General features: G+C 40.8%; 1 protein-coding gene across 7 annotated transcripts in view; it reads right to left on the bottom strand.

Moving 5' to 3' along the window:
* Satb1 (SATB homeobox 1) overlaps nt 1-16111 on the bottom strand; it is a 123842-nt gene that overhangs the window by 35785 nt on the left and 71946 nt on the right. For all 7 annotated transcript variants that reach the window (XM_045135840.1, XM_045135843.1, XM_045135841.1 and 4 more), the window contains exons 8-9: nt 13698-13910; nt 1286-1441 (exon numbers count right to left, since the gene is read on the bottom strand). In XM_045135840.1, coding sequence (XP_044991775.1) covers nt 1286-1441; nt 13698-13910 — 369 coding nt within the window. The remainder of the gene's footprint in view (nt 1-1285; nt 1442-13697; nt 13911-16111) is intronic.

The raw sequence follows: 16111 nt of genomic DNA, 5'->3' as shown, positions 1-16111 counted from the left end.
TATAACTTAAACAAGATCAACATTTGTCTAAAGCAAAACTCCCATTAAGTGCCACTATTAATGTAGATGGAATAGAATGTTAGCAAAAGATTAAGAGGTATTGCATTATAAACACATCATGCTGTAAATACTTCCAAGATCCTACATTTTATCACAAATTGATAATAGACATTATATGAAATGGAGTTCATTAACAATTATGAAAAAAAGACATGGAAAATTTCTAATTTGTTCAAACCCCACCTGCAGCCCCTGTCTGCCTCTAAATCCTACCTTGATACTGTTGTAAAGGAGAAGAGAGTTTGATATTCTTCTGCCCCTTTAAAAGGATTCTTGGGCCGGGCATGGTGGCACACACCTTTACTCCCAGCTCTCCAGAGACAGAGGTACAAGGCCTCGCTGTGAGTTAGAACCCAGCCTGGGATTACAAAGTTAGTTCCTGATCAGCCTGGGCTAGAGTAAGACACTCCCTTGAAGGAAAAAACAAAAGTCTTTGATTTGGAGAAGGGTTTATAAAAAAGTGTGACATTAGCCAGATGTGGGGGTGCATGCCTTTAATCCCAGCACTCAGGAGGCAGAGGTAGGAGGCCAACCTGAGACTACATGGTAAATTCCAGGTCAGGTTGGGCTAGAGTGAGACCCTACCACAAAAAGCAAAAACAAAAAACAAACAAACAAAACAAACAGGCAAAAAAAATGTGAGGTTGTCTCTGCAGACAATTCTACTCCAGTGAACAAAAATTAATCAATATACAACAACCATACTGCTAGAAAGCTGCACTATTTATCTTATTTTATGGAGGTTTCAACTTTTCTACTTGAAGTCAATTCAATTGCAACCATCGGTCAGGGTCAGACACATTTTCAGATCATAATTCAATTTGTGTGTCCTGTACACATCTACAGAAAATGAAAAATCATTAATATGCAAGGATACATGTGTCCAAGTGATAAGTACATTTAATATTTGAGGATAGCCCCTCAGAGAAGAAAAAGTTTCCATGTTTCAGAATCAAAATCATCTAGGCAACAGTCATTGAATCATTTTGTCACACAATGCATCAGGCAGAGAAGCTGTACACATTACAATAGACCTTGTCTGAATTGCCCAAGAAAACACTGGTCTAGGAGCAAGACCTTGATGACCACATGGTCAGGTGTGTGTGACCCACACTGGACCACCGCTGGAGTCCCTCAGCTGCGTGCAGACCTAGAGACGGTGCCTCTTGGCGACCGGGTTCAAGCAAGCAGAGCACATGCCATTCTATCTGACAGAGGACCTTACCTGGCTCTTGGTGGCTGCGACCTTTGCAAACAGTGCCTGGGACACTTTAGCGCGCTTCATTTCCTGCTGAATCTCATCGTAAATGGAGGCGTTAATGTTCATGGTACTGTTCTCCGGTTTCCCATTCCTCTCCGTGGCAATGGTGGCTGTTTTCACCTACGAAACATTTTGAACATGGCTGTCAGTTTTCATCAGCCAAATTGTTTGGAAGCATCCGGGGCTCAGCATCTAAAGTGGACGCTGTGGCTCCTTTTATGCTCACGGTGATCCACAATGCAGCCATTCAACATCGGCGATGGCCCCGAGATCAGATTGCTCAAGTTAAGGAAGTCACATTGTCACAGGTGATGGCGTCTGGAATGTGACAGCAACTGCCAGCTGACAGTCAGGAATTATAATGCCATAAAGTAAGTTTTCCTCTGGAAAACAGAGTACTTCCAAAGACTGGAAAACACTAAACAAATTGTCTCCCAATTACCTTCCATTCTATTCCTAACAAAGGAAATCTACAGTTAAAACCCTCACAGAGTGGTACATCCTTGCTGGGTGCCATGATGCCCCAGAGACAGCGGGGGCACCAACAGCCGCCAGACAGATGATGGCCTTCCAGAGTCAGGCTCCTTTTCATGTCTTTTCCTCTTATGTTTCATTTTAGAAATCTTCCATAACAAAGCCATTTGCAGAATTGCATATTTACATCTTCTATCCATCCATGAAACAGGTAGAATGCCTTGCTTAATTATCATAAAGGCTGGCTGTATTTGACATGTGATGTCCAAGCTGTTCTGTATATAATTATTGCATCTTTTCCTGGCACCCTTATATAGAGTGACTTCCTTTTGACTTGTGGAACCAGACAAGAAGAAAGTGTGGGCTGAGCAGTTAAGGTGCCTGCCTGGGAAGACTGAGGGCCCAGGTTCGATTCCCCAGAACCCATGTAAGCCAGATGTACAAGGTGGTACATATGTCTGGAGTTTGTTTGCAGTGGCTAGACACCCTGGCATGCCCATTCTCTCTCTCATAAGTAAATAAAACTTTTTAAAACATGCAAACGTTTCCCAATATTTCATAGAACATGATTGCCAGTTACACAAAATACAACTATACCAGTGACTCTACAAATATATTCCAAAAGAATAATCCCAAGGTAGTGGAAAAAAAAAATTCAGTGCTCAGTCTTTGATCACCATGACAAGAAATATCCAGTAAAATGTCAAAAAAACTATGGTCTAAAAATCAAATCTCAGGCCAGGCATGGTGGTGCACGCCTTTAATCCCAGCACTCCAGAGGCAGAGAAAGGAGGATCGCAGTGAGTTTGAGGCCACCTGAGACTACATAGTGAATTCCAGGTCAGCCTGAGCTAGAGTGAGACTCTACCTTGGAACACCAAAAAAAAAAAAAAAAAAAATCAAATCTCAAACTCATAATCTTTTGCTGTTATTTTTTAATCTCCCAATTATAAATATTATTTATTTATTTGCAAGGAGACAGAGAAGGAGGAGGAGAGAATGGCTGCATGAGGGCCTTTAGCCACTGCAAACAGACTCCGGATGCATGTGCCACTGTGTATCTGGCTTTATGTGGTCACTGGGGAATCAAACCCAGGTGGTTAGGAATTGTAGGCAAGCTCTTTAACCACTATGCCATCTCTCCAGCCCCAAATTTTAGTTTTTTCACATAGATATGAGGCAGTACTAGAAAAAAAAATATATATCTACATATGAACTATGCAGCTGAGTTTTTTCCTAGGAAACATATGAAACTATAATGGAACCACTAGTACAATGGCAGGGCTGTGTGTCTGCCAATCACATGTTCCCCGCTTCAGCTCTTTCAGAGTCATGTTTTTGTCCTCTAGTGACGAACCACCTTGCACTTGAATTTCAAACAACAGAAAAGTGAGGTGGATTTCAGGTTAAGCATACAGCTCCAAGTCCAACTGGCCTTGTTTGTCTCACTGTCCCCCAGATATCTAGTGCAAAAGCAAGAGAGAGGCCATGGGGATCCAATGCGCATATATATATATATATATATATATATATATATATATATATATATATATACATACACACACACACACACATATATATATATACATATATATAATTTATTTATTTATGAGACAATGAGAGAGACAAAGAAGCCGATAGAGAAAGAATGGGTGCACCAGAACCTCCAGCCACTGCAAACAAACTTGTTCCATGTACCACCTTGTGCATCTGGCTTTCATGGGTACTGATGGATCAAACCTGGGTCCTTAGGCTTCACAGGCAAGTGCCTTAACCGCTAAGCCAACTCTTCAGCCCCGGGATTCAATTCTTGAGAATAAACTTCCCTGTGAAGTGTACCTTCTGAATGCTTCTACCTTCTAGTCAGTGAGCAGAATAACTGCTCCCCGATTTGTCTCGAGGTAGGGAGATAGTTCCATGAAGACATGACCCCAGCGAGCAGGAAGAGGACCAACCAGACTCTGCAATGGCTGGCTGCCCCACAGGCCTGAAGAGGACATGGCAGGTAAGACAGGACAGGTGACTCTGTCACCTGGATAGGGAGTGGCAAGTCTAGGCTAGGCAAGTAGCACTGGCTCCCCTTTGCAGCCCTGAGACTGAATCAGCAAGGGTGCTTGAGGTGTGTAAGGACTGGAGGCCACCAGGAACGCACACAGGGCTTTGAAGCAATAATCTGCTAAACACCACTTTAGAAGCCAGAAGAGTTAACGCATTACCATAAATTGCGTACAAAGTTGCTTTAGTGAGATTTGAGGGTTTGCTCTGGGGTGGTCTTGCTTTGAGGCAGAGGGATAGATTGGATCACCCCACGGGGGTCCCTTTTAATACCTATTTTTCTCACTGCTTAAATGAAAGAGAAAAGAAAAGCCAGTTCAATCACTTTGAAAATTGAGCGTTAGAGGAATGGGGGCTCCACGTCCGGCGCGTCACCAGAAACGCTCTCCTCGCAGCGGTCTGGCAGGAACAGTAACCGAGCACGCTTTGGAAAACCTGGGGGTTTGACTGGTTTTCCAGAAATTATCATTCTTTTGTGAAAAGTAAATTGGAGGATTTATCTTTGAGCGGGGCTATCATTTGCCTCTACCCTGCTATTTTGTTTCTCAAAATTTCTTTTGTTAATTTTCCTATAAAGCAATTAATCATAATGTGAACCAAAACACAAGATTCTAAGTCATAAAAAATCAAATAATCATTTCTTACTAGCCAACACAACAATAGTGGGAAAAAGCACATATGACCCATTTTTCAAATAAGAATGTGAGGTGAAAACTTAAAAAAGAAAAACATAAAACATAAAGTTAGTACCTGACTAGATTACTCACTTAAAAAATATTTAGCAAACCTCCTTTTAACCATCTCATTGGCCCAGATACACATCTTATCACAGATAAGCTATTAAAATTCTGGAGTCACATATTTTCCTAAACACAGCTATTGCTTAAGGGAAACTGACTTGAACAGCTTTTCAACATATGAACACTGAATTTTTCCCCAGGTAAAAATGGAAACAAAAATCTTTTATACTTCACTCTACTAAGTACTATTTTTGCTTAGTACAAAAGAAAAATCTTCTTTAATCCTGGTTTAGCTTTTAATATTATATCACCCATTAAAATTCATAAAGTAGCTCATTCCAGGCAAAACAAACTACTCTTCATTCTTCTCCACAAAGAGCCCAGGAGGTGAAATAAATGGTATTGCCTTCGGTATAGCTTTTATCATGGTAGAGCGCAGTACTCCGTCATTATGGTGGCGCCAGGGAAGTACTTAAGAATGGGAGCCTCTGCCACTTACACCTCCCGTGTGGGGACAGGGTGCAACACCAGCCGGGTCTGCTTCTCATTTCATGAAAACTCTACAGCATAGCACACATTTCCCAGGGTGATTTTATTTATCTTTTACATGCAACAAGTCACTCTTTTGGCTGTCACAAGAACTCTCCTTTGGTCTGCATTGGTGACTGTGTGGAGCTCTGAGGCAGGCAGCATTGCCTGCAAGCATGTAGCTCCTCGCCTCCCCCCCCCCCAACACACACACAATTTTATGCACTTTTACTGGTGATGATGATAAAAGCTGGCAATATTAGCTGTTTATTATGTGCTAGCCATTCTGTTAATGTATATTAACTTTTCAAACTACTTAAAAACCCATAGTAGGGATCACAGTAACTCCTTTTTAAAACTAAAAAGGGGGCTGGAGAGATGGCTGAGAGGTTAAAGACACTTGCTTGAAAAGCCGAATGGCCTGGGTTTGATTCCCCAGTCCTCACGTTATACCAAATGCGCAAAGTGGCACACGCATCTGAAGTTCGATTGCAATGGCAGAAGGCTCTAAGGTGCCCATGCTCTCTCTTCCTCCTCTCCCCCCCCTTATCTGTCTTTATAAATAAATAAATAAATAAATAAATATTAAAACTGAAAAAGTTCCATTCAAACAGAGAAGTGAAGGAACTTGCCTATTGCTCAAGGATTAGAGACTCAGTCTGTTGACCAGAGAGTGTGATGTGGAATTTGTGTTCATCTGTGGATTTCCATACTTAGAAAAATTCTTCAGGCTGGGAGATGGCACACTGGTTAAGATGTTTGCCTGCAAGGCCGAGGGACCTGAGTTTGATTCCCTAGTACCCACGTAAAGCCAGAAGCACAAGGTGGTACATGCATCTGGAATATGTTTGCAGAGGCTAGAGGCCCTAGTGTGCCCTTTCTCTCTCTCTTCCTCTCTCTCGCTCTCCATCTATCTTGCCTTGCAAATAAATAAAACATAATTTTTTTTAAAAAAGAAAGATTCTTATTTTTCAAACATTGTGAATCTGTAGTTTGGTGGCCCTTTGCTAAATGTAGCTCATTATGGTCTAAGTTTTCTAGTTAATGGGCTTATAATTAATATTAGACATTCAATCAGTGTCATTTCCAAGGTATGCCAATTCTAAATGTTTTCTTAGTAACATCATGGGTATGTTTATGGGTGATGAAATGGTCTTTAATGTGATGGCTTGATACTTTTAGACATTTCTTTCTTTTGTAGGAACACTATTATCTTCCAAGTCTAAACTTTGACAAGTAGAGTTATAAGTTGTAGCATTTAAAAAATGACCATTAATGAGAGATAGTTTACAAGCATGTAAGTAAAACCTTAAACTACTGGTTTCCAAGGAATTCACAGCAAGTAAGGCTTTTCTTGGGTGTTAAGTTCATGCTTGTAACTGAACCTATAATCAAGATGAACTTATTACTTCTATTATAGCGGGACTTGTTATGAAAAGATAAAACAATGCAGCTACCAGATTAAGTATCTATTCCTTATGTGGACTCTGCATACATTCTAAGGCACTGTTAGGAAATATCACACCTTACATTAGAAGAAATTAAGAAATTATAGGAGGAGATACACAAGAAAATGAAGGAAAAGTAATCATATAATTCAGGTGAAAATCACAACTTGGTAATTATGTTTTCAGATAATCCTTACAGAAGTTAAAATTAATGAATTAACTTCAAAAGTCAATGTGTGGAGCTAGAGAAATAGCTTAGTGGTTAAAGTGTTTGCCTGAGAAGCCTAAGCACCGAGGTTTGGTTCCCTAGCACCCACATAACTTCAGATGCACAAGGTGTCACATGCATCTGGAGTTTGTTTACAGTGGTTAGAGGTCCTGGCATGACCATTCTCTCTCTATCTGACTCTTCCTCTCTCTCTTTCAAATATTTTTTTTTTGGGGGGTGGGGGTTGAGGTAGAGTCTCACTTTAGCCCAGGCTGACCTGCAATTCACTATGTAGTCTCAGGGTGGCCTTGAACTCACGGTGATCCTTCTACCTCTGCCTTCTGAGTGCTGGGATTAAAGGCATGTGCCACCATGCCCAGCTTATACATATGTGTTTTAAACAATATACAAAACCAAACTAAGAATAAACCTTAGGTGGAAAATATCCATTCAAACTAATCTACTCAGTAGAACAAATCATTCTCAGAAAATCATCATTAATTACTACTGATAAAACTTCTTTAATAAGTTCATTGGGAAAATTTGAAAAGCAGGGTCAGAAAAGGAATCTGTAAGACCTGAGCAACTTTGGGGGAAGTGGATTCACCTAAACATTTTCCAGTAAGCAAAGTTTCTAAGGGGTATTTTGTGCAGTCCTGGAAACACCATTGTCCAAAGTCTTCCCAAGTGGGTCATTTGGTAAGCATTTCATCCATTCTGTCAAGACTATGCTCCTCAACACATTCTTCTTTCTTTTTTAAAAAATAATTTAATTGGGCTGGAGAGATGGCTTAGTGGTTAAGCGCTTGCCTATGAAGTCTAAGGACCCCGGCTCAAGGCTCGGTTCCCCAGGTCCCACGTTAGCCAGATGCACAAGGGGGCGCACGCATCTGGAGTTTGTTTGCAGAGGCTGGAAGCCCTGGCGCATCCATTCTCTCTCTCTCCCTCTATCTGTCTTTCTTTCTGTGTCTGTTGCTCTCAAATAAATAAATTTTAATAATAATAATAATTTTATTTATTTATTTGTAGGTAGAGAGACAGAAAGAAAGAGAATGAGAATGGGCACATCAGGGCCTAATGCCACTGCAGATGAACTCCAGACATAGGAGCCATTTTGTGTAGCTGGCTCTACATGGGTACTGGGGAATTGAACCCCACTCCTTAGGCTTTGTAGGCAAGTACCTTAACTACTGAACCATCTCCTCAGCACAGGATGGTCCTCTTTCTAATCCAACAATGCAACTTCCCATTATCTAGGGCAAGCAGAAGAGGACTTTCATTTTCTCTTAAGATCAGTTTGTTTGTGTTGTGAGGTAGTGGGAGAAGTACCAGACTTTAACAGGGGATTTGCAAACTTTAATTAAACCTCTCACTTGGATTTTTTCTTTCTCCTAGCAGAAGGTTAGCATTAGGATTCAATGAATTCATGCATGTGAAGGTGCTTAGAAAACTGTGAACCATTATCATCAGCAAGGTATTTTTATGTCCTGGATCAGCGCAGGTGAGTTGTGAAAATATGCTTTCAACAAACAGGTCTGGCCCAGTGCTTCCTGCCCCAGACAGAGGACAATGTCCACCTACAGCTGCCTCCACTGGACCATGTTAGAAAGTAAGAAAATGGAAGTCACCGGCATTGTATGAATCCCAGCCAGCCCCATGATGATAGAGCCCAGGTCAAAGAAGTTCCTTCCTAGTGAAGGGTGTGATCTTAAGATCTGATTTCGTGAGGGCTGGAGAGATGGCTTAGCAGTTAAGTGCTTGCCACTGAAGCCTGAAGACCCTGGTTCAAGGCTCAACTCCCTAGTACCCACATAAGCCAGATGCACAAAGTGGCATATGTATTTGGAGTTTGTTTCCAGTGGCTGGAAGCCCTGGTAAATAAAAATAAACATAAACTTGGGCTGGAGAGATGGCTTAGTGGCTTAGTGGTTAAGCGATTGCCTGTGAAGCCTAAGGACCCCATTTCGAGGCTCAATTCCCCAGGACCCACGTTAGCCAGATGCACAAGGGGCCGCATGAGTCTGGAGTTCATTTGCAGTGGCTGGAGGCCCTGGCGTGCCTGTTCTCTCTCTCTCAAATAAATAAATAAAAACAAAAAGTTATTAAAAATAAATAAATAAATAAACATAAACTTTAAAAAGCTGACTCCTTGTGACACACTCTTTTGTTCATTGTCCTTCATGTCCTCTGTGTTTAACTTCTAGGAATATTTATGAATATTTCATGCAGGTCCATTATTCCCAAAAATAAGTTGGGCATGGTGGGGCACAACTTTTATCCCAGTAATTGGGAGGCTGAGATAGGAGGACTGCTGAGTTTGAGGCCAGCCTGAGACTACATAGTGAATTCCACATCAGCCTGGGCTAGAGTGAGACCCTACCTCAAAAACAAATAAAAAGCAACTCATTCTAGTTTCTTCTCACATTAGTGAAAACTTTCTGAAAGGACATTAAGCAAGTTTTAACTACTAGGAAACAGTTCTAACTCAACATGCTTTATAAGCATTTTTCTCCAACTCTACTCATTTTGTTAAGATTACCTTGAACACATCAAGAATTTGTTACAACTGAAGGCACTGAATCATTGTTAAAGGGTAAAATGAGATGAGCATTGTCAGAATAACATTAAGATATGGAAAGAGGTTTTGGGGGGTGAGGATGGTAGCAAATAACACATAACAGATAGTCATTTTTGAATTTGGTTAGATGGCCAGGAATGTCACATTAAGAAAAAAACAGAAAGAACTTCGCAGAGAACCTACAAGACCGACCTACTTTTATGTTCATCATTGGCTGACTGTCCCAACTAAGGGCTTGGTCTCAATATCCCTTGAAAACAATCAAGTCCAGCTAAGGGTGCTTCAACCAGAAAAATCAATAGTTTAGGTCCAAACAAAAATAAAAAAAATATGTATTTACTTTCTAGCCCAAACCACCATGGCAGATACTTTCTTCATACATAACACACTGAACAGCTATCAGATAGAATTGTACGGGATGTATCAAAAAAATATCACTGTTGTAGTTATCTTCTCATTGCTGACACAAAGCACCCACACCAAAAGCAGTTGATGGGAGGAAAGTGACTTATTTTGTCTTACTGTCACCAAAGGAAGCTTCATGATGGCAGGGGAGAGATGGCATGAGCAGCTGGACATCACATCATTGCCGCAGCAGGTGGGAAACAGCAGCAGGAAAGTGAGCTGACCTATGGCATGGAGCCCACCCCTCCACCTCCTCCAGCAAGGCTCCACTTCCCAAATAGCCACCAGCGTCTGTGTTGGTGGTACAGTGGTGAGCAGCATAGCTGCCTTCCAAATTGCCACCAGCTGGGAGTCAAGCATTCAAAGCACATGAGTTTATAGGGGATACCTGACTCAAACCACCACAATCACTTAATAAAAATTAATACAACTTTAGCTAAAGAAACCTTCGTGTATAAATAGCAGAATCATATTTGGAAAACAAATAACATTCTCAACACAATAGAAAAACTAGAAAACAAGAGATGTATTAAAGAATTACTAAATAAAATTGGGCAGATTTATTTATTTATTTATTTTGAGGCAAGCCCAACAGACTGGCCTTCTATTTAATGTAAGAGAGAAAGAGAGAGAGAGAATATTGGTGAGCCAGGGCCTCAGCTACTGTAACTGGACTCCAAGCACATGCTCCAGGTCTGATGTAAGCCAGAATTTTTTTTTAATGCTTCATGTTAAAATTCATATGGGTCTTAAGTAAGCAATTCTTTGATCAGCATTGCAGGTCAAGTGATCAACCAGAGGCCATTGAGTAATGACTAGAGCAGTAAGGTTGACTCCTGGTGTATACAGTAAACATTGAAAGAAAAATGGTAAGACCCAGTCCTAGGTAATTTTTATACAATCACTTATTCAAGTCATATATGCAGTTTCATATATGCAGATACAGAGTTCCTAATCTTTTTAAAAAATTTTAATTACTTGGGTTGGAGAGATAGCTCAGCACTTAAGGCACTTGCCTGCAAACCCTAATGACCTGGGTTTGAGTCCCCAGTTCCCAAGTAAAGCCAGATGCACAGTAGTGATTGCGTCTGGAGTTTGCTTATAGCAGCTAGAAGTCCTGGTGTACCCATTAATTTTTTTTTAAATTATTAATTTCTGAGAGAGAGAAAGAGAGAAAGAGAAGGAAGGAAAGAATAGGCATACCATAGCTTCCTACCACTATAAATGAAATCTATATGCATGCACCACTTTGTGCATCTGGCTTTACACAGGTACTGGGGAATCAAACCTGGGCTCACAGTCTTTGTAATCAAGTGCCTTTAACTGCTGAGCCATATCTCCAACCTCATTCTAATTCTTTATGCTAGGAAGTATTTTACAGAACAGGCAACCAGTCAAACTCAGTAACCCTCTGTGTGCATGTGTGTGTGCATGTATGTGTGTGCATGTGTGTGTGTGTGCATGTGTGTCTGTGCAGGCAGGTGGGTATATATGCATGGATACATCTGCCATTCTTCTTTTTGAGGAAACTTGATTTTCTTTTGCATAATGACAGCCATAACTTACTCACAACCTGCTCTGGACATCAAGATGTACTGATTTTCATTAAATATGAAGAGAATGAATATTTGTGACTTTTTTTTTTAATTTGTGGCATTTCTAAGAAATAATTACTTTAGAACATTACATCAACACACTAAGATCCTTGACAAGTGGCTAAAAATGATGTCTAATTTTCATTTATGGAGACCCTTTGGTCTTTTGTGGGCTGGAGAGATGGCTTAATGGTTAAAGCATGTGTCAGTGAAGCCTAAGGATCCAGGTTTGATTCTCCGGTACCCACATTAAGCCAGATGCACAAAGTGGCACATGAATCTGGAGCTCGTTTGTAGTGGCTAAAGGCCCTGGCACAATCACTCTCTCTCTCTCATAAGAAAATGAATAGGCTTTTGCTAGATTTCTACATCTGGAAATGTATGCTTCTTATTTTTTTGTTACAAACCCTGAAAATAATTAATATGAACATATAATCTCAGTATGATTTTATGTTATAAATTTGTGTTCCATATTCAATGTCTGTGTAGTTAGTTAATCTTATTTCTAAAGAGTGTACGTGCTACAAATTAAACATACCAAAACATTTCATTTCCTTGTAGGGTCAGGGTCTATTCTGCAATCAAACTTTTATTAATCTGTTTGTACTGGAGACTCATTTGTTGAATTTTCATAATAGGTATGTGGCTACTTTTAAAACTTGATGTAGCCAGGAATGGTGGTGCATGCCTTTAATCCCAGCACCTGGGAGGCAGAGGGAGGAGGATTGCCCTACACAGTGAATTGCAGGTCAGCCTGGGCTAGAATGAGACCGTACCTCAAAAAAATACAAAAACAAAAACAAAACAACAACAACAAAAAAGAACTTGATGTAAAACCAAGTGCCAATAAGAATGTCCAATGAATGCCAGGTGTGGTGGCACATGCCTTTAATCCCAGCACTCAGAAGGCAGAAGTAGGAGGATCACTGTGAGTTTAAAGCCAGATTGAGACTACAGAGTGAGTTCCAAGGGAGCACATGAATCGGAGTAGCAAGGCTCTACCTCAAAAAAAAAAAAAAAAAAAAAAAAAAAAAAAGATAATGTACAAACACAAAATTACCTGAAAGGCAACCACTGTGTCTTGCTAAAAAGTAGAAAAATTTGGGGAAATTAGAAAGGCAACCACTGTGTCTTGTTAAAAAGTAGAAAAATTTGGGGAAATTAGAAAGGCAACCACTGTGTCTTGCTAAAAAGTAGAAAAATTTGGGGAAATTAGAATACATGCCCATTTCTGGGAATATGGCTGGGATCTTTATCAGCCCAGTTTAAAGTTGCCTTCAAGGATTACATTAAACTTAATGATGAAGGATCACAAATGAGATAGATGTGTAATTAGTACCAGCTGCAGTTCGTATTGGAAGCATAAATACAAATGGAATTACTTACTTATTTTTATTTATTTACTATTCAAATGGAGGTTCTAAAACTGGGTGGCAAAAAACTGACTTGATTTTTTTGTTGTTCTATGGTATTGAAAATACTTTAATAGCTGGGTGTGGTGTGCACACCTTTAATCCTAGCCCTTGGTAGGCAGAGATTAGGAAGATCACCATGAGTTTGAGGCCATCCTGAGAGACTACAGAGTAAATTCCATGTCAGCCTGGGTTAGAGTGAGATCTTACCTCAAAAAACAAAAAACAAATAAAACAAAACAACAACAACATCAAAAACATCTTCAAAGGATGGAACAAAACAAAAACAAAATTTCTGGGTCTGAAGAGTTGGCTCAGCAGTTAAGGTGCTCGCCTGCAAAGCCTAACAACCTGGGTTTGATTCCCCAGTAGTCACATAAAGCCAGATGCACAAAGTGATGCATGCATCTGGATTTCCTAGGCAGTGGCTGGAGGTCCTGGTGTGCCTCAGTCTTTCTTTACCTCTCTCTCTCTGCTTGCAAATAAATAAATAACAACATGAACAAAACAATTTTCTTTACCTACTTAGTAACTTATTGCTTTGATATCAGAATTAGTGATTTGTTATCAAAATCTCAAGCAACTCTATGGTATTTTTAAAAATCTGTACGTATTTCTCCAATGTCTTGCTGAGATTCATTCTTCAGCATTTTTTAAAGAGGAAACGGATGGGGGGCAGGCAGTGAGATGGCTTGGTGGTTAAGGCATTTGTCTGTGAAGCCTAAAGACCTAGGTTTGATTCCCCAGTGCCCAGGTTAGGCCAGATGCACATGTATCTGCAGTTTGTTTGCTGGAGGCCCTGGTGCACCCATTCTATCTACCTCTCTTTTTCTTAAATAAATAAATAGAAATCATTTAAAAAAAAGAAGAAGAAGAAGAAGAGGAAGAAGAAGGAAGGAAGGAAAGAGTACAGGCAGGAAGAGGAGGCCACACCTGGGGAGGGCGGCTGGGCGGTGTGCTCAGCAAAGGGGCAGGACCCATGGCCGAGGCTGCGTTCAGGCTCCTCTCCCTTTCGTCCTGGTATATGCGATCTCTTTCAGCCTCTGGTAACTGCAAGAAGTTCTGCATAGCCCGAAGGTTCACCAGCAAGGACTGGGAGGCAGTCTTGGGGTCCTCTTCCTTCCGGAGGATTTCTGAAAGCAAGCCCTGCAAGGGAGTGAGATGGCACACGGTGAGCTTGTTTCCAGCTGCTGCTCGCTAGGCGGGGAGCCCATCCGCCTGCCCCCCCCCCCTGCCCCCAGCCTTTCTTCTCCATACCCTGTAGAATGTGAGCAGTCAGAGGGACTAAGTCCTCCACTGGAATATATTAGTCACCACTGAAGTGCCAGCAAAGAGAGCCTCAATTGTATTCTTAATTTTATTAAGCATCTGCTTTACATAGAACATAAACTGAAACGGCCTAATTGGTCTCCATCTTTTGAGGAGCTTAACTTGCCATGAAATCTTTCACATAGAGGGAAGTTAAGAAGAAATAAAATCCTCATAATTCAACAGCATTGAACTGCTCTCAAGCTGCCTAGACAAAGGCGGTGGACTGCCAACGGCTCAGTAGGTAGACGCTTCTACATGAGCAAGCACAACACTGAGAGCGGGCTGCAGAAGGTGAAGGCTGCAGATCGGAAAATATATTGCTGAAATGGCTAGAGGCATATGCGGCATGGTCACAAGAAAACTTTTTGCTATTCCTCAATCTTCAAATGACCAAAGCAAATGACACTGAGTGGTCATTTCACTGTGCCGTTTAAAGCGAAACAGATTATCACAAATGATCCAAACACTTGTTATACCCAGCTGTAACAGGTTGAAATTGTGAACTTAAGATACCGCTCATAACATCTGAAATACCTAACCACTCTTCCACAGTGCAAAAATCCATCATCCATCCTAGCGTTCGACGTTTTAAAAAGAATGTTATCAAATTCTATAATGATCAAATCTCTTGGGAAAGAAAGGAAAGTCATTATTAGTAACACAAGACATTTATGAACCATGAGACACTTCTTTTAAAGGTGGATTTCTTCCCCAAAATAATACCGCATTAGTTTTTTTTTTTTTTCTAAACTTTGGAAGATTTTCCCCCAATGTTTTAAAGGGAAGAGATGGCTCAAAAGCATTGCAAACATTCTCTCTGGTGATGGGATAAAACTGACTAGCCCTGGTTATCTTCAGATGTGCACCATGGGATCATGCTTGCAAGATCACAATGACTTTACTTAGCCACAGTATCAGTACCCTCACAACATCACTCAGAAGAAAATGACATCAAGATTTCTACATAACTTGCTAATCTACTCTCCAAAACTCTGTAGAATGGTTAAATGGTACATTTGGGTGAAGGAAGGTAACATCAAAACAATAGATTTCCCCAAGGTTATAGCATTTTTAGTTTGTTTTTTGTTTTCATGGTTTCTTAAGAGTGCACATCCAGATTTCTTCCCAATTCTGCAAGATAACATGCCACATTGGCAAAATCCAGCAGTTCAGTGCAGAGAATGTAAACAGGCCGTTCCTTTAAAGTGAGTTATAAACTGCTATTTAAAGGTGAACATAAGTCCTCCAACAGGTTTTGGGGACGTGAGTCAACCTTGTAGAGCTTGCCCAATTGGTTTATTACAACCAGAGCCTGGAAACTGGAATTGAACTTTTCTGTTTTGCCATAAGAAATGCTACTCGTCGGACGTGGTGGCGCACGCCTTTCATCCCAGGACTCGGGAGGCAGAGGCAAGAGGATGGCCGTGAGTTCGTGGCCACCCTGAGACTCCTTAGTGAATTTCAGGTCAGCCTGGGCTAGAATGAGACCCTACCTCAAAAAAACAAAAAAAAAAAACAACAAAAAAAGAAATGCTACTGAATGGACACTAGGCAAGACAACTCTATCACATCCTCCAAGGCTCAGGGACCGTTGTGGAAGACGTGGCAGAAAGAATATAAGAGTCCAAGGAAGAAGGGGAGTACTCACAACACTGTCTTCTAGTAAGGCCTTGATACTCAGGACCTCATAGTGGCTGACACACCTAGGCAAGACCTGCCTCACAGAAAGGGGAGATGATGACACCAAAATAGAGCAGACTAACTGGAAAGGAAGGATTTCGTGGAGGAAGATTTGGGGGGAAAGGGGTGTGGCAGGAGGAGTTTGTGATCATGGTATATTGCCTATATTTATGGAAGTTTTCAATAAAAAAGTAGAAAAAAAAAGTGAGGCATGGTGGTGCATGCCTTTAATCCCAGCTCTCTGGAACAGGAGGATCTCCGTGAGTTCAATGTCACCCTGAGACTACACAGTGAATTCCAGGTCAGCCTGAGCTAGAGCGAGATGCTACTTTGAAAAAGAAAACAAAACAAGAAAT

Source organism: Jaculus jaculus, chromosome 16 (genome assembly GCF_020740685.1).
Source record: "Jaculus jaculus isolate mJacJac1 chromosome 16, mJacJac1.mat.Y.cur, whole genome shotgun sequence".
In the NCBI taxonomy this organism is placed as follows: Eukaryota; Metazoa; Chordata; class Mammalia; order Rodentia; family Dipodidae; genus Jaculus; species Jaculus jaculus.
This window is presented reverse-complemented; position numbering and strand designations above follow the sequence as displayed.